This window comes from Triturus cristatus, chromosome 10, assembly GCF_964204655.1.
Source record: "Triturus cristatus chromosome 10, aTriCri1.1, whole genome shotgun sequence".
NCBI classification, from domain to species: Eukaryota; Metazoa; Chordata; class Amphibia; order Caudata; family Salamandridae; genus Triturus; species Triturus cristatus.
In genome coordinates, this window is record NC_140593.1 from 836,828,023 (window position 1) to 836,850,635 (window position 22,613).

Genomic DNA, 22,613 nt, shown 5'->3' on the forward strand with positions numbered 1-22,613 from the left:
AATATTAACATCATAAGTGATGTAATATGTGAGATCATAAGCAGTGGATGATAGGGTGAACGTTGTTGTTTCTTGACTAAACTATAAGTGGTGTATTTCAGTGCTTTATTTTTTTTTTGTTTTTTTAATTATTAGTTCATGTCTAATTTTAACAACTAACTATAAATTCACTCTTTCTTTTTTTTTAATGTAAGGTAAGATCTTAGAGCCTAACGTAGCCATAACGTCACTTTAAACTTTGCTTTTTTCAGTGAATGTAAGTTTTTAAAATTATATTCTAAATTGGACCAATTTGCCAACCATTCGCATGGAGCCAAACCTTGATGCACACAACTTCCACACACAGGTGTCGAAGTCCAGACCCCTGCATAAGGCCAAACCCCACTGCAAATTGCCTCTGGCTTTGCACAGCAGGTGGTTGGCCAGAGGGCCTGACCTCCTACACCCAACCCCTGCATGCCAGAGGCCATGCACAAAAGGAGTTGGTTCCAGCCGAATGGTTGGACTTTGGCCGGGCACTGTGCCCAACTCCCCCTTCTGAGGTCAAACCTTGCTACGCAGGTCCTTCAGCCGTACGTCCCCAACCGGCTTTGTCTTCACTCTATATTTTAATTTCTTTTTTGAGGCACTGCAGTACTCTTGCGGTACACGCCTTGCAAGCTTACACCACATGGTACAGCAGTATCGTGCAAGCTTTTCTGAAGCTTGCACGGTACCGCAATACTATGGGATGGAGGCTTGCTTGTTGGGTCCTTTGAAAGTACAGTAGTACCAAGTGGAAGGGCCACTCTAGATTCTGTGAGAGTACTGCGGTACTGGCTGCCCCAAAAAATATATTATTTAATCACCAGGGATGCCAATGAGATTGTGAAGTATGTCGTACCGTTCCGGGTACCGTAGAACCCCAATGGTTTCGACAATTTTTATTTCTCCCACAGGAGCACCAGAAAAGATACAAGTCTAGATATTACTAACTTTTTCAAGAGATTAACTTCATGAACACCCTGATCACAACTTTAAATTCAAATTTCTGAAACTAATGAAAGGATTTAGATAACATTTTAAAAAGCACGCTTTCGGAGTAAAGTTCTAACTTTTTGCCAAATTTGGTGTAGTACTGTTCAGCTGATATTTTCTATATTCTAGAGCTATGTTTCCTAAGGGAATTAAAATGGGAAATCAATGTTTTGGAACTGTACTGTTTTCCTTGGCCTATGCTTGATGGATCAGTATGAAACTTTCCATGATGGAGCTGAAGTGAGTGAACTTTTTTGGGAATGTTTCAAGATGATCTGTCAAGCGGAGGCAGAGAAAAATGGAGGGTCCCAAAACTCAATTTACTGACACAATTTCCATAGGTAATTTTGAACAGTGCTACAGCTGAATGGAATTACATCAAATTTAGCAGAAATCTAGACCTTTACCTAGAAAGTGAGTTTTTTGTGATTTGGTTTAATTCCGTTTTTGAGCTATTAAGGTTCAACATGATCTGGACTGTTTGGTATCCAGATATGCTCTGATTTGCCACTTTAAAGGTGACTAGTTAATCCTATTGGTTGGTCAGAACCTGAACAATATGCTGTGACAGCCATTACAGAACTCAGAGACATTGTCCCTATTCCTGAAAATGGATTTATAAAAATATGTAAGAGGGCAGGGTGAGCACACCCTAACCCCAAAGGGCATTTGGGTGTTGTGCCTGCCACAGCATGGACAATAAGTTGTGGCAGCAATTACAGGACTATGGGACATGGTCTACATTCAAAGGCATTTCTCTGTGTTCTACTGCAGTCTCCCAGAGTGTTCCGAAGAACAACTAGAGCTCTAACATTCTTACATACAACAAAAGTGTGGCACATTTGAAGACCTCTTGATTGATTCAAAGCTGTAAAACCTTACGTATTTCCTTTAGCAGGGGTGTGGAATTTAATCAAATATCTGCTTATCCATGGGACAGGCTGCTTCATAAATCTGCTTGTCATGTAACAAAATCCACTTGTCTCTTTGGTGCCATGTAGTGCAGCGACAAATTATGGCATCAATCTCATTATATATGAGCTCTGATAATAGTCTCTCTGGTTATGCCAGAGCTCATACCATGGCACGGTTTGAATACTAGCAATTCCCTTATTTTGCCACCTTTTTCAGGTCTACATACTGGGCCAGAGGTTGCGATAAGCAATAGTTTCCCATGTTTGGAATGCCCTTTTGAGTCTGCACAAACCTACTAACTTGCATGTTTTAAGGGTTTTCATCAGCTTGTCAAATGAAAACCAATGCAAATGCAAATCCAATGGGAATATTAATGAAGGGACATTTCAGCCATAACATTACATGTGTGACATCACTTTCTAGCCACAGTACAGAGGTCTGAACACAGAAGGGCTGCCAACAGCACACGTCTGGTAGCCAGTTATCTGTGTGACCCAATTGTCATGGGTCACCATTCAGAACCAGCCTTCGACTGATTAATATCAACATGTCTCTTTTGAAGTTGTACTTTTGTTTAGTTTTGGATTGACACACTATCAGGGGTCACTTATTAAATAAAGTTGCTGCTTAGTGAGGGGCTGAAAATGAACCTGGACTACAATCAAAGAGTATGACTGTTACTTTACTACCATTTATCACAGTTTAAACCTATTGTAGTAAAATAAGTCATTTAATAAAAGTTGATCTCAACACCCGTTTTAATGGTGAATATTAATTAACAAGATGACTCTATTATAGTAATAATGGTTGATTAGCTGTAATTAAATGCACAGTACATTCTGCATTCTATAAATGTGTGTTCACTTCTGTAAATGTATGTTCAATACCTTGTCACAAGAACTCTTGATCTTTAAGATAGTTACAGAGCTTTGCCTCACTCTTGGTGGTGGCTGTCTTCCAAGAGAAGAATTGGATAAAACTGACTGATCATCTTCTAATCATTTAGAATTGCAAGTTTCTGCCACCCAGGGCACGGAAGCTGTCACCAGTTTTGTGGAGAGCCAAGCGTCAACTGGAGATCCCAGCATAGAAGAAAAGCAAGGGCTACTCTACGCTGAACAGGTCCCCATTGAGAAAAACATATTTGTCGGTTATACAGAGAGCCATTCAGAGGACTCGCTAGACAAGAAGAACTTGGCATCCCATGACTGTAACACTAAAGAAGGTGACGATGGAACACTCCCCGTAGATGACAATGTTTCCTTATTAGTTTCAGAATGTACACCAACCACTGGTGCTAATGCAGCAGAACAAGCAGATGACAGACAACCAGAGGTAGAAGGAGAAACGGGTGAAAAAATAGTGAAGGATCCTATAGAGGTAAACCCACCCAAGGAAGAAACTAATATTTCGTTGGAGAAGTTTCAAGGAGAACTAGGCAACAGTGTAGCTGAAAACATAAGTGAAAAAGAGCTTGAGTACAGCCTTGAATTAGATGACACCAAACAAAAGGATCATGATGATGATGATGATGACCAAGACCCTTCTTACACTGAAAAGAATCAGGCTCAAGAGAGCCTTGGGTCATCTGAAGAAACAAATTGGATTACCCAAGGAGATATCAGCGAAGCGGAAAAACTGGGTCATGTAATTAATGTTCAGCATAGCAATGATGGAGACTCTGATTTGAATGAGGTAGCTGTGACTACTTCTACTGAGACTACCACTCGTCATGTCAAACGAAAAGAAAATAACTTTCAAGAACATCTCGGAGATTCATTTGGTGAAATTGAAGAGGTGCCTGCACTAGCAGTTTCAGAAGAAGAGCAAGTTAATGATGCTTCAATAGAAGAAGATAATGATGTGGATGATGATACTGTGCATAAAGTCTCAGTCGAAATTAAAACTCATTGGGAAAATGAATTAAAATCTGAAGATAGTTCAAATGAAGCTGAAAGTGGCCAACACGACCCAGAGGCTGTTTCTGGAGAAAGTCAAGTGCTGCAGTTAGAAGATATGAAAGAGGAAGATTTAACAGAAATGCAAGTATTGTCAGATAAAACAGAAGATTCTTCTGAGGACACCACTATCACAGAGGATGTGCAAGCGCCTTCAGGTACAAAAGATGATTCTTCTGAGGAAGACTCTATTATAGAGGAAGCCCAAGAGCCTTCACAAGAAACAGAAGATTCTTCTGAGGAAGTCTCTATTGTAAAAGAAGTGCTCAAGCCTTCAGGAAAGACTGAAGATTCTTCTGAGGAACATACTATCATAGAGGAAGTCCAAGAACCCTCAGATTCTTCTGAAGATGGCTCTGTGAAAGAGAAACTCCAGGAGCTTTCAGAAAATAAAGAAGGTTCTTCTGAGGATGTCACAGTGGTAGAGGAAGCCCAAGAGCGTTCCCTCACTGCACACGCTCCTTTAAAAGACACAGATGACAAGATCAGTGAAGAGGAGCCCACGCCTTCCCCTACAGATGGTGAGAATGACCAGAAAATTATAAACCTATTAGTATCAGCCTTGATGTAACAGAATAATATCCTGGATCGACACTTAGAGGAACCTGTCTTCTATAATACTTCCTAAAGTTTTATTGTTTTAATCCAGAATAATTAATTTCAATATTTTTATTAATAGGCATGCTTGCAACTTAGTTAACTTAATCCAAGTAGCTTCTAAGGAGGTATATGTAAAATGCTTAAAGTGTAAAACCTGTGTTTTGCTTCCATGCATGGCTTCTTGCCTGATTGCTTAATTTAGGTGATAGCGCATGTTTACACTGCTGTCTGTGGAACTGTCATCCTGAAGGGAAACATACTCTTACTTTTTGCCGATGTGCTACACTTGTGGTCACTGCCTTGAGAAAGCAAGTGGTTCAAGTCAACGAACATTATCCCCCATCAGACATGTAGGAAATAATTTAAGAAATCTATAAATCTACTGTACGAGGCAACTATTGACTGCGTACTGTCTTGTTTCTAATGTAGCCTTTAAATTGTAAGAATCCAATAATAAGGAATGGTTAGATGCCCTTGGAAAGGATGCTGTAGCCTTTCATATTTTTATTTACATTTTGTCCAGACAAGCCCATTTGCATCCTTTCTTAAGTGATCACCCTGAGCAGCCCACTAATTGTTGCTGTCAGGCTCCTTACCAGTGGTATAAAGAGCATCACATTGTATTTTGGGAAACTTCCTATTCTTACATACAGTGAATCTCCAGCTTATAGCTAGTGTTGTTTATTATGCTAAATCCTACATTTTTTACTACTCTGTCATGTATCTTGTGCTATATGTGCATTCACTAGTAGAGACAGAATTTAGTTTTACCACCTTTATACATGCATCTGACTTCTAGCCGCAGATTCCTTACCTTAAAATATTCTCCAGGCATCAGACTGGATAGAGAAACTTTTGAGCATTCCACTTGCATGCTGGTTAGCGGTATCATTCTGCTTCGTGTGGCGTCATTGGCATTGTCTGCACTGGAAGTGACGTGTGTGGTGCTAGGCAGCACCCCAGCGCCCTGACCTCAGTTCTTTCTTTTCTGCACCATCAGCGTGAATCCCGACAAGCTCCCTTTAGTCATCCTTTTTTACTGAATTTGTTTCAACATTTTGTTGAGAACTAGTGTACATTTTTTCTATATGTCTCTGAAGAAACCTACTGGGTTCAAGCCTTGTGAATCCTGTCATCGGCACATGTTGGTGACAGAGCCCCACTTTGTGTGTCTGTGGTCCCTGGAGAGGGACCACGACTAGAGGGACCACGACTACATGCCTTGCCCTGAATGCCAGACCAGAAACCCCAAGGCCCTCTTCCAGTTGGTCATGAGGATCTTGGCTGCTCGCTATGCAACTCCATGCTGCTCCAAGTCCCGTTTGGGAGGGAGGCCTTGGGACTGCTCCCGGAGTTGCACGCATCGATCCTTGTCAAGCTACAGCAATTCTGATAAGTCCCATAAGAAGCGCTTTTCGACTTTTCTGCGTCACTCCAGTCGCCGTACTATGTGAGGGAACGACACCACAAATCCATGCCTACGTCACAGTTCTTTCCTGTGCAGCTGGCGTAAGACACTGGGTCTGCTCTGTGCTTATCCAAGTTTGCCTGAAGTAGAGCAGTGGCTGAGGTCCTGAACCTGACACTGCCCACAGTTGAGGTCAAGGCTAACGTCATGACGGAGGTGCTCCAGCCTTAGATATTCTCCTCAGGACCTTTACTACCCTTTAACGAAGCCCTCACAGATGTCCTGTTCAAGGCCTGGACCAAGCCCTTCACAGACACTCCTGTGCACTGGACCATTTCTCGCTGCTATTGCCCTGGGACCCAGCCATCCTCTCCTATTACCCAACCCCTGATAGCCTGGTAGAGCAGGCCTCAGCCTCTTGGATAAATCCTGGTGTGTTCCACACCACACCACCGGATAAGGAATTCAAGAGGCTTGAGCAGCCTGGCACAACGATCCATGAATACCGCATGCTTACTGGGCCGTTATTCCCACACAGTGTAGGATACAGATGCACAAGTGCTGCCTTTGGTGCCGGATGAGACCGGGTCATACTCTCCCAAGCTATTAGTGTAAGGAGAGATGCAGCAAAGTTCACAATAAGATGCGGATTGAGTATGACCGACACGCTGGGCAGAGCAATTGCTTAAATGGTGGCGCTTCGATGCCAAGCCTGGCTGAGAAATACTGGCTTTCCTTATGGACATGCTTTTCGATGGGATTTTCCTCTTTGGCAACAAGGCTGATTTGGCTCTGGAAAGATTTAAGGACAGTGCTAGTAAGCACAGTTGTGGCTGCAACAGACCTCGTGGAACCAGAGCCTGAAGTCGACCCAATCAGCCCCCTCTTCTCGACTACCATAACTCAGAAGCCTCTTTAGTTTGCCATTGTTCCACCATGGGCAACCTGTTAGTGGCAGGATTTGGTCCCACCTGCACCACTGGCGGGAAATGACTTCAGACAAGTGGGTGCTTCAAATTGTCCAGCGGGGCAATTCCCTCCCATTCCAACAGACCACTCCACCTTTTCCACCATCCTCCGACTGACTGACTGAGGACCACCTCTTGGTCTTGCAACATTAAGTATTGGCTCTTCTGGCCAGAAGAGCCATCGAGAGGGCACCGGCATCAGAAGCAGGTCATAGTTTCTATTCCTGCTACTTTCAGGAGCTGAAGAAGGATGGAGGCCTCCATTCCATATTAGACCTACAATCGCTCAACTATTTCCTTAAGAAGAAAAAATTGAAGAGGCTCTCTTTGGCTCAAGTGTTATCTGCCCTCAACCCTGGATGGTAGTGTTGGAATTGCAGGACTCTTACTTCCATATCCCTGTCCTTCCTGCCTACAGAAGGTACGTGTGGGTCACGGTAGGCCAAGAGCATTACCAGTTTGCTGTGCTCCCCTTTGCTTTACTACCTCCCCTCGGGTGTTCACCAAGGTGATAGCTGTGGTTGCAGCACATCTGCAAAGATCAAGGGTGCCAGTCTTCCCCTGCCTCGATGACTGGCTGTTAAAAGCTGTATTTCCCCAGGCAGTTGTCTCCCACCTCCAGACTATGACAAACCTCTAACACTTGCTGGCTTTCATTATAAACATGCAAAGGTCACACCTGACTCCTTCTCAGACGCTACCTTTCATCTGAGCTCCTCTGGTTACAGTGCAGTTTCATGCCTATCCTCCGGAGCAGCGAATCCAGGATATCCAGGCTATGATTCTGATGTTTCAGCCTCAATCCTGAATTTTACTGATTTTGACTCTGAGGCTTCTGGGCCTGATCGCCTCCTACATCCTGTTGGTAAAACATGCCCATTGGCAATTGTGGGCTCTGCAGTGAGATTTGAAGACTCAGTGGGCTCAGCATCAGGGGAATCTCTCTGATCTGTTCCGGATATCGAGGGGGACTGCAAACGCTCTGCAGTGATGGCTCACAGACTGCGATCGGGTCAGTGGCAGACTCCTCTCCCTTTCCCACCCAGAGCTCACAGTGGTGACAGATGTGTCACTTTTGGTTTGGGCAGTCATCTGGAAGAAGTGGAGATCAGAGGACTTTGGTCTCCAGTGAAGTCTCAACTTTACATCAACCTGTAGGAACTGACAGCGATTTGATTGACGTTAAAAGCCTTTCTTTCTTTTATCAAGGAAAGGCTATTTCATGCGTTCACATACAACACTACTGCCATGTGGTATTGCAACAAGCAGGTTGGGGTGGGATCGTGGCCCCTGTGTCTCTGGATATGGCTGGAAAAGCAGCACATTTTCTGGGTGGTTCAACATCTGGTGGGGTCTCTGAACACAACAACAGACAAACTTAGCTGTCGATGCCTTGCTCTCCATGCCACTGGATTCAAGCTATTCTGGCTGATGAGAGGTGAAACCCCGAAACCGGTCCTAGGATGCTTGTTTCCAGTCCAGGGAGGACCTGACTTGGCAGTTCTGGTTGGACTGTTCCCATTGGGCGCAGGGTCAAGACTGATTTGTATATGGCTGGGTTCAAACTGGAATGGCATGATGAGCTAAAAAACGATGGATTTAGGCCCAGATCTCTGTAATGGAGTGAATGTATGACATTGTTCTGCATTCTGTCCATCAATTGTTCTTTTTGCGGATCACAAGTGGCATCTCCATCCGGAGGTGGTGCAAGGTCTCTTCAGACACTGGGGAGAACCTTGGTTGGATCTGTTTGCCACTGCCGAGCATTTGCAGTGTCACTACTTCTGCGTGCTGGAGCTTCTATGGCAGCCCTCGTTCAATGACGCATTTCATCTTGAGTGGAGCCTCGGACTCCTTCCCACCGATACCACACCTGTTCAGAGTTCTCAAGAAGATCAAGAACGATTGGGCCAAGTCATCTTAGTGGCCCCGGACTGGGCAATGAGAGTCTGGTATCTCCAACTTCTGAGCTTGAGCATATGTCTTCTGATCAGGCTACCTATTTGGGAGGATCCCCTGTTGCAGTAGTAGGGCAAGGTTTTACACCCAACCCTGTCCACTCTCAAACTGCATGCTTGGAGATTGAGCGGCGACAGTTGAGGGTGTTCAACCTCCCACTCAAAGTGTGTGATGTCATTTTGGCAGCCAGATGTCCCTCTATGCAACCAATGTACTCCTGCCAATGGGACAGATTTGTGGTTTGGTGTGTATCCTCATCTGGTGACTCTTTGTCTGCACCCTTGTCTGATGTTCTTCTGTTTGTTCTATGCCTAGCCTGGCAAGGTTTTGCTTCGGGCACAATTAAGGGTTACCTTTCAGCCTTTCCGCCTTCTTACGGTTGCAGAATCAACCTTCTCTGTTCAAGTCACCTTTACTACACGTTTCCTCCTAAACTCTCCATTATCCCTCAATGAGACCAGAATTAAGTCCTCACCCTCCTCAGGGGCTCTCCTGTTGAGCAGATGCACAGCTGCCCTCTAAGACTGCTGACCATCAAAATTGTCCTGCTTGTGGCAATCACATCTACGAGGAGGGTTCACAAATTGCAAGTGCTTTCAGTTAACCCGCCTTACACTTCTTTATTCCCAGACAGGTTTGTTCTTAGAACCCGAGCATACTTTATGCCAAAGGTAATTACACTTTTTTACGTCGGGCAGACTATCACGCGGTCTACTTTCTTCAACCCCCCTCATCCTACCTAGAAAGAGGAGAGGCTGCACCGTCTGGACCCAATAAGAGCACTGGCTTTTTGTATCGATCGCATTAAAGATTTACGGGTGGATGATCAACCTTTTGTTGATTTTATGGGTCCGAAGAAAGGCAAAGCAGTTCACAAAAGGACCATCTCCAGATGGATTGTCCTTTGCATTAAATCTGCTACATAATTTCTAAAATCAGCCCCCTGAGAGCTTAAGAGCTCATTCTACCAGAGCTAAAGCTGCGGCCACTGCATTGACCAGAGGGGTCCCAGTTCTGGATCTGTCAGGCAGCCATGTGGGCATCACTGCACAGGTTTTCCAAACGCTGCTGCCTAGACAATTAGGTCTGGCGTGATGGGCATTTTGCCCGTTCAGTCCTCCAGGGCTTCGTAGTTTAACACAGTCCGCAGACCCAACCCTGGGGAGAGATTGCTTTGGTCTCTATTCTAAGGTAAGGAATCGTTGACTAGAAGTCTCTAGCAGATTAACAAGTTACGTACCTTCAGTAACACCTTATCTGGTGGAGGCTCTATCTAGCCACAGATTCCTTACTGATCTTCCCTGTTCTACGAACTGTATGTCATTTACAATTGAAGCGGTCTTTCAGGACCTCACTTCGCACTCTAGTCACTCTTCTTCAGCTTGACTCCGTGCTTCTGGTGCAGAAAAACAGTCAAGAACTGAGATAAGTGCTTAGGTGTGGCTCCTGTAAAGGTACTATACAGGTCACTTCCAGCCTGGACAATGCCACGTGGAGCCTAACGATGCCACCTACTGGCATCCAGTCTGACGTCAGTGGAATATTCTACAGTAAGGAATCTTCCTCTTGATAGAGTCTCTACCAGAATAATCATTACCAAAAGTAAGTAACTTGTTCTTCCACCTCAGAACCTCCTCACATACCAAAGTACAGACAGACCAGTAATAGCCTGATTGACAGGAGAAGTGAACTTCTCAAGCTACACTCCGACATGGCTACTAGAACTTCTTTGTTTGTTTACTTTTTCTGGGTCCCAAGGTTTTATTACTATGGTGAAGAGACTATGGGCCTGATTTGAACTTTGGCAGATGGGATACTCCATCACAAATGTGACGGACATCGTATTACACGTAAATTCTATCCTATGGCACTTGTTATAAGACAGATGGTATATTCATCATGTTTGTTACGGAGTGTCCCATCCTTCAAAGTCTAAACCAGGCCCAAAGTTCCTCTAAGTCTCATTGAGTATTGTATCCATTTTTTTTACCTTTGTCTTCATTACAGTGACACTGCAGTTGAAACCAGTCACGATTTCAAACTTTTACCTTGCTCTTGCTACTGGTTGTAATGCCCCTACTCTAGAGATGTATGTGTGCGTGCCCTGGAAATAGATGTTAAATCAAAGTGGGAGATACATCCTGTGATCTTTCTGAGGTTGATCAGATTATAGACACTTTTTACTTTATAACTTGCAAGCAAGATTTAAACAACCTGGAAACAAGATTGATACCCCTCTCGGTTTGTCTTTTTGGCTAGGACATCTTCCCTTGTTCTGAGAACATGGTGGAATTTAAACACATGAATGTGCTGGAACAGTTTGACATCCTGCCAAACAGTGATGCAGCAGAGGGGGTCAAATGTGAGCAGAGTTTGTGCTCCTCGTCTCATCCTCATAAAAAAATGCGGAATAGATAGTTTCTGCTGGATTTATACCCCAAATTATGTGTTTATATAGTGTGGCAGGCAGGGTTTTGCGGTGCTTACTCCCTTTGAACTAGTAGACCTGATGAAGCTGGGTTTCCCTCAACTAGGTCAATATCTAATCTAGTATCTAAAAAGGTAATGTGTACAGAGACCCTCAGGCAGGTCTACATCCTCTTTCAACCTTTAGAAGATGTGCAGCACATGGCGCTCAGTCCTGTAGAAATCATATAACACAGGATCACTTGTAAGGTGTTAAAAACCTTTGTGTCTTTGCATGTATGTATGTTTGACGCTATGAAATAATGTAAATGTATACATGTACTCACACATACACTTTCACCATGATGTAATCTTTAAGGACCGTAATGGTTAAAACAGCTTAAAAATATCTGGGTTCCCATTGTAAATCAATCATTTAAGAGATATCATAGCTCCATTTTATAGTGATAATTCAGTAATTTCAGTATAGAACGTCGGGCTAGTTCAGAAGGTGACCCAGTTCAATACACCTCCTGTTCTCCGACCTATTCACTTCTTCCACTAATAAAATCTGGTACAGGCTTTTCAGCTGGCTTAGCTGGAACATGAGCTAGGTAGCTGGACTCATTGTAGAGTTGTCCAATTTCAAGGTCGTCTTCACTTGACTAGAAACATAAAAAAGAGAGTACTACTGGGTCAATGTACTTTAAAATCTTGGAAAGTGGACTGGATACACTCCGCAAAGAGGCATTTGGATGGGTTTGCTTGAAGGCACTGTGCAAAATCCACCTTTTCTTCAGGACAGAGTCACAAGTACAGAATGTATTTGGGACCACCTGAAATCTAGACCTTGATGCTTCTATTGGCTTTCATGCCATAAAGCTTAGAAATCGACAGTTTTTTCTGGACATCTTTACCTTTCCTTTCCAAGATCACTGGAGCCTACATCAATGCCACTCTCACGAAGTTTGTAAAAGATAACAATCTGCTCGACACATCCCAGAATGGCTTCCGCCCTCGTAATAGCACTGATTCCGCCCTTCTGGCTGTAACGGAACATCTGAGGGGCACGTTAGATGTCGGTCGCAACTCAGCTTTAATTTTACTGGATCTGAGTGCTGCGTTCGACACTGTGTCCCATCAGATCCTACTGCAGCGCTTGGAGGACATCGGTGTTGGCGGTTCTGCCCTGGGTTGGCTTACCTCCTTCCTAGAAGAGCGTACTTTCAAGGTGTCTGTCCCTCCCTTCTGCTCCCGGGTACATACTGTCCACCAAGGGGTTCCGCAGGGTTTGGCTCTCAATCCAACCCCTTTTAACATCTATATCCAAACCCTGCCGGCAGTAGCCAGGAGCAGAGGGTTAGCTGTGGTATATTACGCGGATGACACACAGCTGATGGTAGCACTATCTGATGACTCTGGGCTGGACGCACTCAAGTTCAAGGAAGATCTAACAGCCATTGCAGATTGGATGACGGCCAACTGTCTACAACTTAATGCCAACAAATCGGAGATCTTGTTCATGGGCAAAGATATCCATCTGTGGAGTGAGCATTGGTGGCCATCCTCTCTGGGTCCTCCACTGGCCCCTAAATCTGCAGTCAAAAATCTGGGAGTCTGGATGGACTCTGCCCTTACTCTTCAGGCCCAGACTAAGGTAGTAGCTGGGGTATGCTTCGTGCTCCTACGAGGCTTCAAATCCCTGCTGGGTTTCTTTGATCCTACAACCCGTCAGGTGATCATTCAGGCCACAGCACTCTCCAGACTGGATTATGCCAGCTCCCTATATATTGGGGCCAATAGTGCAGAGATACTACGTCTACAAAGGGTACAAAATGCGGCAGCATGGGCTCTCCTCGGCCTGACGAAAATCTATCCCATCGATGGTTCCATCCGCAAACTGCACTGGCTACCGGTGGAGAAACGTATTCAATTTAAGACCCTCTGTATCGCCCACAGAATCATGTTTCTCCAATCTCCTGGTCTTCTGGCCAACCTCATGGTGCCCTACATACCCTCTCGCCAGCTACGCGCCATGGACCAGCACTTTGCTGTTGTCCCCCGGTTCAAGAGAGTATGGGCTGGAGGGTCTCCTTCTGCGTTCGCCCTCCTAAGCTCTGGAACTCCCTTCCCGCACATATCAGAAACATCCAAAATCATTCTCTCTTTCATAGAACCATCAAAGCACATCTCTTCCATGCATAAATGCTCTTTATGTGTTTTCTGGTTTGCCTATGACAGTTGCATTATAGCACTGGGATGCCCCGTTGCTGGGGCAGCTGCACACTCGATAAAACTCCATAACAAAAATAACATAACAGGCGACTTAAAACATAGATGGCTTAGCTCATCAGTCATACTGGTTTTCAGCAGCTTTGCTCTGGCCATTCTGGTCAAGGAAAATCTTGGAGTAGAGATGACTTCAGAGTCCTCTACATCGATGTTCTTAAGATGTTGAAACATGGAGATCTAATGCCCAGATCTGAAAACATCTAGAAGTTTTCATTGCTATGAAAAAGTTATTTTTCTTTAAAAAAAAAATCTAACCTTTGTGATACCAAGTACCAAAGTGTCTGTTTTTGTTTGGCTCTATTAACTTGGTGTTGCTGCATAGCTAACCATCCATTCCTGTCCACCTCAGTAACCCAGGCATTATCTCAGTGCTAACTTAGGTGGCAGTGCCCCTAGTGCAGTCTGTAGCAATCCTTAATATTTTTTTCCTTCCCTGGTTGAAAAAATAACTCTGCTTATTTTCTGCCTGAATAAAGTTATACAGACCTCGCACCATATTTTAAACTTTTATCAGTTTACAGTAATTAAAGTATGAATATTGGAGGTTTTCCACCTGTAAGGACTTGATGTTTGAGATATTACACAATATACCTGTCAGTCTGGTTTCACATGTTCAGGCATTAGATAGCTTGGTTGCGATCAAGTAACACAGACCCTGCGAGCTCATACCCTAGACATCAATGACCCATATCATACATTTGATAATCCTATCTTAACTTGTATTTGGCGATACGTTTGACAATCTCAGGTTTTAGACAGCAGAGTTATTACAGAATGTATGCATAATCTTATGGGCTCAGACTTTGGATATTAGTCCTATCATTCATATTAGACACATTTTAAATTCAGCTGTTGGACAACAGGGCTGTCCGTAAGCATTTTTTTGGGTTGTTCAGATCATGCAGTTCTTGAGGTGCAATTGGTGGGCTTTGTCACATGGCCGACTAGGAAAAATGCCATCTTTATGCTTACGTTTCGTAACTTGCCTTCTTTCTGCAACATGGTGATTTTTTACATACATTTGTGTTTGTGTCAATGCAGGATAGGATTTCCCAAACTGAATTTGCTTACATTTCATCTTCGTTGGCACACATATCATGACACCTTGAACATTCATTATGATGTATAGAGTTCACTGCACAAATGCCATTGCTTATTGTTGCCCAGCAGGCAACGACGCTATCTAGCTAACATAAACAATTGCGTCCTGACAAAGACCTTGACATGCAATTATGGGTACTGTTTATGATATACACGAGCACTCTGCTACCACTTCGAGGTTGCGATACGTCGGAATTCCAGCTCAGCTGATTCCTGTCCTCTCCACGAGGGATGTCCTGCTCTACAATAAGACAGACAACCTGATGATACTTGCCCACAGCTAATGGGGACTTAGATCACCCGGCAGGGATTCTTGGCAGATCACCCATCCTAGGCCACACTAGGTTAAGGAGCATTAGTTTGGGGCACACTACATTATATTATATTACACTACATATATGTTAGCATATATTCATTGTTTTAGCACAATGGTGAAATTATTAATTCTCTTCACTATTCTAGTATTGCTAATCATGGTAATATGTTTTGTTCTATTATTAATTGCAGAACACATATTTTACTCAATGATCTCACTGCTTCAATACAGTTTGAAACTGCAGGTTGTGTACTTCTTGCGTATTTTTCTTTGGGTGTGCATGAGAGTTCGAACTAAAAGGTGCTAGATTTCTTATCAGGATTGTCATTCTTCTGGGATTGCACATACATTTGTTACCCTTTAAGGTTAGGTGAGGCCCGGTGCGCTGGGAACTAGCAGGATTATAGGCCTACATCTCCTAAGGGGTAGCGGGGAATTAGACTTGCACCATCCCAACTCTCATGTCATCCGAGAAACACACAGTTTTTACAGAGAAAGTATAAAGCCAAATGACCGCTCATGAGGCTCTAGCTCCACCTGATTACAAAAATATTTGCAGTTTGTTGTGGTTTCGTCTGAGGAATCACTTTACACTGGCTGCGGACAATCAACACCTATAGCCCTGTTAACAATTGGTGCCATTATCACCTACTAGATCTGGAGAAAGATAGAGCTCCCCTTTTTAGGTCGAGCCTGACCCAGCGCTTGCACTGCAGGCTGTGGCCGGCGGTAGCATTTTTCCCCCCAGCTTTTTTCTTTGTAAAGAAATAGATGCTTGTTTCTATTTCTTTACTTTTGCTATAATCGGGCACTGGCGCTTTACTTTTAATGTTAAAAATAAAGCGCCGGTGCCGCGATTATAGCAAAAGTAAAGAAATAGATGCTTGTTTCTATTTCTTTACCTTTGGTATAATCGCGGCACCGGCGCTTTAGTTTTAATGTTGAAAATAAAGCGCCGGTGCCGCAATTATAGCAAAAGTAAAGAAATAGAAACAAGCAAACTATTTCTTTACAAAGAACAAGCATTGACATAGCCAATAGGTCTCGCTTTTGGGACCTTATAAGTATTTATTTATGCAGCACAATTTCTTTGGTGCAACAACTGTTGCATGGCTAAACACTTACAAGGTTCCAAAGGAGAGACCTATTGGCTATGCCAATGCTTGTTCAAAGTCTTTTCTTGCCTGGGGTCTGGGATGAATTATGCGCCCCTATTTGGAGACTTCTGACAACTAAAGCAAACAAAAGCATGCGCGGAAGATGTAGAACCCTTTCAAACAGTGCGTCTTTCGTGTGTGCAGGATGCCATGTAATAAACCAGAGTGTTAAATGGGCCTATTCAATTGCCACCAACGCTGTGATGTATTTTGATGATCTTGTGAACTGTACATGGAAGCAGTTACATCGTTTTGGTTGCCTGAGTGCCAGAGGCAAGCACTGTTTGGTGCTTTATCATTCACGGCTAGTGTATCGCTAGGGCTGGTGCGATTACTATGGATTTCTTCAAGTCCGTGGTTCCACACAGGTTTGTGGCAAGTGTGATCTATGCCACCAGCCATACGCACGTGTTTAAAGTGCTCTATTTTCTGAAATATTTGAAATATGTGAGGGGTGGTACATTGATTGTCGCCTGCTTATTTAGAACTGCGATTACACCTCTTTTGTTTGGACTAAGAGTGATGTGTAAAGCTGCTCTTAGAGTTGATTAACTCTTTCAGTTTATTTAAAAATAGATCATGGAGGGCCAGCCTACCACCCTCCGCCATTTTTGTGGAATTATTCTTTTTATCTTCTTATAATAAAATAAAGCTTTAAAATATAAACATTATTTAGGTTCTGAATGAATGCAGTTGTTTATTTCAGTATCCATTGCATGAAATAAAATTACAACTACTTGGTTAAAACCATTTACTACAATGTCATACATTTCCTTTCAATATAATAATCCAAACATAAACACACATTAATAAAAATGATATATAGACTATCAGTTATCTTTTAAATGAACTCTTAAAAGTATTACTAGCTAAATAGTTTATGCATCAGTACAAAAAGCCCCAGGCCTGTTTTATAATATTGGCAACAAATTAAAAAATAGATGCAATATGTGTTGACACAGTAGTAAAGCTTTGGAAACAAGGTAAGTTAATGTGCTGCCCGAAATGAGAAAATACCCATCGTTTTCTTTGGTAAAAGTATAACAACGGAATAAAAAATAATAATATTCATTTCACAAATTTCATATATTCAGGCACCGAAGAAATTTTGGGGAGTTTTTACATTTCCTGACTTGCTTGGGGTAGAGTCCACAACCTGTCCCTTGCACATAGTGATTACAAATAAGAAAGTCAAAAAGGTTACACATATAGTTTTCAATCCCTGATGCGTTTGGTTTGATCAGAATGTCCTGGTTACTTACCTGTAATCTTCATTACCCGGAGTCCAGGACTTTCTGTCAAAGTCCTTATGAAGTGAGCAGTTCCTCTGCTCCACCTAGCAAAGTCTAAAAGTTACCCCAAGATTGCCGTTATATCCCAGAATGCTAAAAAGAAGGAAATAGGAATGACCACTTCCTGATATAGGAAGTTAAAATAATAATAACAAACAAAGCAGAGTGGGGAGGGAATCAGGACTGTGACAGGAAGTCCGGGACTCGAAGTAATGAATATCACCCTCAAATAACCCGGACATTACCTCCTTGTCCATCTTTCTGTTCCAGTCCTTACCAAGTGAGCCAATACCCAAGCCTGTGGTCACTGGTTCCAAAAATAGGTGTTGAACGAACACAATTCACACAAAAAATGCATGATGCTATACCCTGAATTTCATTAAATGCTTCAGAAATCAATTATCATGAACAGAAGACAAAATATAGGAAACCAAACTCAGTTGATGCAGCACCCCCAACTGAAGTCGGCAATGAGAAACAAAAGTGTGCGATAAGGCCCAGGTTACAACATAACAGATATCTCTCAGGGATGCACCCTTAAACATTGCTCAGGAAGACCCCATGCCTCTCATTGATCTGCCTCACACCATGGTGAGGAGACTGACTTTAGATGACTCATAAACCTGAGCAATCGCAAAATTAATCCACCCGTGTAGGGTGGGTTTTGAGGGCTAAATACCCCTTCCAGAAAAGCCATAAGTTACAAACAAGGAATCATCCTACAGCAGTGCCTCTAGAATATGAAGCTTTTCCTCCTTGGTGGAAAATAAATTAGGATAGAAGAAAGGGAGTACTATGTCTTCCTGGCAAGTGGAATTTAGATGGAAGTTTTGGGAGTAAAAGATGGCTTGGCTGAAATTACTTTACTGTCACAAATCCTCAGCAATGAAGCAAGGGAAAGTAATGCACCTGTTTCAATGATTCTCCGGCCCAAGCAGGTGGCGACCAGGAATAGAACCTTGGCTGAAAGAAAATTAAACTTTGCAGATTATAAAGGCTCAAATGGAGGATTAATTAATGACTGGAGTACTAAAGGAAGGTCCCAGGAGGGGATTGGAGAATGTGAAAGAGGTATTTGAAGAAAGAAACTTCTTAGAAGTCAAGAGGACAACTGAGCTACAGAGGCCATAGCTAGACTGCCGAAAGCCTGAATTGTTGCCTGCGGGAATCTGAAAGCCCAAACCACCAAACCTAAAACCAGTGTTCTTCAATCTGTGGGGCGCGCCCCCCAGGGGGGGCGCGCCACCATTCCAGGGGGGGCGCGCACTCCACACGAAAATCTGATGGCTGATATTCGGCCGTAACGGAGGTTTTGAAAACAGTGGGATGGCAACCCTCACACCTCCAGCCCTTGGTGAGCTGTTAAGAGGTGCTTGAAGGTGACTGAGAGGGAGGGGCTGCAGGTTCAGGCGCAGGGGCATCTATTCAGATGCAAACAGCCCTGAATGCGTCTCTGCAATTTAGAGGGGCCTCACACATTCCCTTTCTGCCCAGGGCCCCAAACATCCTAGAACCGGCCCTGATTACCCCGAGGCAGCACGTGGTTCTCTTCACAGAGCTTAATTACTGTCACTAAATTGTAAGCAAACCTCGGTTCTGCAAACATGCCGTCTATAATTGGAATAAAATAAAGAAATGGCACAATCGCACCCACACTGATTAAACAAAGTATGGAGGACAATCAGTTAAATCAGTTATCTTGGAGTATCTCCTTTAAGTACTGTACATCACAGTGGGGGATGGCAAAACTAACATTTTGGAAAGAGAGCCTGTCTTCCCGTTGTCTTGTCCAGGAGGGGGTGAGGAGCCCTACCCCTCCCTGGAATACTTGAAAACTGCATGCCCACCCCTGTGCCCACCCTGGTGGATCCTGTCCAAGTCCTGGAATGGCTCCTGCAGCGAGGGTGAAGTTCTTGATGGGCCTCTTCTCAAAAAGGCTCAGCTCAAAATTAATATGAAAATGTGGGCGAGTGAGTAAGTGAAGGGATGGGTGGATGGCTGGATGAATTAGTGAAAGGGTGAATGGATGAATGAAAGATTGAATAGATGGAGAATGAGAGAGGATGGATGGATTGATGAGTGAGTGGAAGGATGGATGAGAGAAAAGGTAAATAGCTGAATGTATGGGTGGAAGGGTAGCTGGATGGGTAAAAGGGTGGATGGATGAGTGAAAGGATGGATGAGTGAAAGGATGGATGAGTGAAAGGATGGATGAGTGAAAAGGTGGATGATGAGTGAGTGAGTGGGTGGATGGATGAGTGAAATGTTGGATGGATTGATGAATTGATAAGTGCAAGGGTGAATGGATGGAAGGATGAGTGAAAGGGTGGATGTAAGGATGGATGAGTAAGTGAAAGGGAGGGTAGATGGACAAAAGGATGAATAGATGAGTGAAGGAGTGAAAGGATAGATGGATGAGAGAAAGGATGGATGAGTGATAGGGTCAATGGATGGATTAATGAGTGGATGAGTAGATGGGTGGGTGGATGGATGGATGGAAGGAAGGATGGCTAAGTGAAAGGGTCGATGGAGAGGGAAAGGGAGGATGGATGGATGACTGAAAGGGTGGATGGGTGGAAGGATGAGTGACTGGGTGGATGGATGAGTAAGTGAAAGGATGGCTGGATGGGTGAAAGGGTAAATGGCTGGATGGATGAGTGAATGGATGGGTAGAAGAGTGAATGGATGAGTGTACAGATGGATAGGGTGATAGGGTGAAAGGGTGGATGGATGGATGAGTGAAAGGATGGATGAAGGAATGGTTGAGTGAAATGATAGATGGAAGGATACGTGATGGATAGGTTTGCAAATGGTTGAATATGTTTGGATTTGGCTGGGCTTACTTATATACTATGGCGTGACCTCCTCTGATGTGTCTGTAAAACGTACCTATTGTCCTGAAGTTTTGTCCTGAATTTTGACCTTCTGTCCTGAATTTGTGTCCTGAATTTTGACCCTTTGTCCTGAATTTTTACACTCACCGTTGGCAGTAGCAAAAATCCATCCACAGATTGACCGTCTCTGTGGTGAAAAACAGGCACACCCGTCACATTAATGTTGGTGGTGTCATTATCAATCTGTCATGTGTAAAACAAAGCATCCTAGTAAAAACAATTTGCACACATTTTATCTTGGAACATTTTGTTTGTTTTGAGCTGTGTAATAAGCCTGTCATTAACCACACCCACTCACAAATCTACAGTTCACTAAACTCCCATTGCGTTGAACATTATTTGCCGGATATGGCCCGGGATATGCGGGTGGCAGTCAATTATGTAGTGTACAAGATTCCAGAAATTTCTGTCAGGTGGTGGGTGGGCCCGACATTTCAAAAAATTCAGTTGGGGGGGCTCAACCTACAAAAGTTTGAAGACCTCTGCCTAAAACAAACGCATCTCTCAAGAAGTCAAGGCACTTAATGGGGTTACATGAACTAGGGTAAAACCCTTAGCCTTACACTGAGTCTCAAAATATTGCCTGTGTCAACAATTCAATCTAATGGCAGAAGGCTTCTTTGGCGGTTGGATACTTTCGACTCTCTCTCAAGCAGCCCTGGGCCACCAAACACAACCTTTCAAGTACCATGCCCCCAACCTCAGGCAAATTATAGATTATGACTTCAGAAGAGGGACTCTCATGGGCGAAGGGTAAATAGGGAGCTACCAATGAAGGGAGTGCTCCATCCCCGGAAGGGGGAGGAAACCAGGGTCTCCTGGCCCACTCTGGAAGCAACAAAAATAAATCTGCATGATCTTTAGTGCCTTGAGAAACAGGAAAAAGAGGAAGCCTATATAGAAGACCCCAGTGCAAAGGTATCGCAAGAGCATCTTTACCCACGCTTTTTCAGATTCTACCAAACTGCAAAAATTCAGAAGTAAAGCACTATCTTCTGTGGCTAATAGATCTGACCATTGGTTAGTGAACCTGAGAATAATCTGACTGAACAGATTGGGCGAGAGGTATAAAGTCCCTGAGGAGGGAAAAATCCTGCTCATGGAGTCAGCAGCCCTTTCTCCCTCCCCAGAAGATATACTGCCGAAAGGGAGAGGAGATTCCTCCCTGCCCAAAGCCCTATCTTCCAGGATAGGAGATAAAGAAATGTCTGATTTCCACCCCTGGCGGTTGATGTAAGATCTCATAACCTGATGTCCATAAGGAAACATACCGCCAGATTCTGAAGAAAGGAAGCAAACCATAGAAGAGACTTCCAAACCACAGCTAGCATTCTCCAGTTCAAAGATTCAAAACTCTTGGAAAAGTTCCATTTGCTTTGGTGCTTTCGATCCCTCCAGTAGTGCACCCCACTAGCATCTATTGTCAGTATCGTTGTTGGTGGGGAAGTCAACCAGTGCCCTTTGGACAGATTTGATGGAGATTGCCCCCATTGAAGCTCCAGTATGATTTCTGAAGGCATTGGAATCAATGCTTCATATTCCTGATACACAGAACTCAATTGCTGAAGAAGATGGTGCACTAGTGGGTACTATTTGAAAGAAAGCCCATGGGAGAATATCCAAAGTTAAAGCCATTTCGCCCTGACTCCATAACCACAGTCTGGTTAAAGCCTCCGACTTTGACAATAGGTAAGATAGGTGTGTAACAAGATTGAACTGCCTCTCCCTTGTGAGAAACACCTCACCTACAACTATCCTGAATAAAGTCCTGATGAACTTTGTAGTTGGAGGAAGTTGAAGATTGGATTTGTTGAGATTGAGCGGAAATGCCGAACTCTGTTAGAAGATTGTAGTCCTGTTGAACATGCACTGGCTTCTCCAGATGTAGCTGAATCCCTGAAAGTACAGAACTGCGTTTCAATGGGTCCCTTAGCAGTTGGGCTGGCAAAAACTTGGATCTGGAAGGGTGAAAAACTCTGAGATATCCCTCTAACCCCGTGTGAGTGACCCAGGTGTCTGTAACTGAGAGCCTCCTCTGACTGAAGAAATTGATATTCTGCATCCTACAGGAAGGGGTTGAATAGTCATGCCTTATACCTCGCAAAGGCTGGTGAACTGGGGTGATCAACCTTCTATTTGCAACAACCTTCTTCACCATTTCTTCCAATTGGTGACCAAAAATCTTTGAAGCCTTCTAAGGCAGCTTCATTAGTTTTGATTTTTGAGCAGCGCCTACCTTCCAGAAGCGCATCCAAATATTGGTGCCTGAAGTAGCCATTGAGGTACACAAATTGTCAAGACACATGCAATAGGAAACAAACCTATAACTT

The 22,613-nt window shown here is 43.6% G+C and overlaps 1 protein-coding gene across 2 annotated transcripts in view; it reads left to right on the plus strand.

The window, feature by feature from the left end:
- The window catches only part of SRL (sarcalumenin), a 179,633-nt gene that overhangs the window by 87,256 nt on the left and 69,764 nt on the right, over positions 1–22,613 (plus strand). For both annotated transcript variants that reach the window (XM_085628461.1, XM_085628462.1), the window contains exon 2: positions 2,939–4,411. In XM_085628461.1, coding sequence (XP_085484587.1) covers positions 2,939–4,411 — 1,473 coding nt within the window. The remainder of the gene's footprint in view (positions 1–2,938; positions 4,412–22,613) is intronic.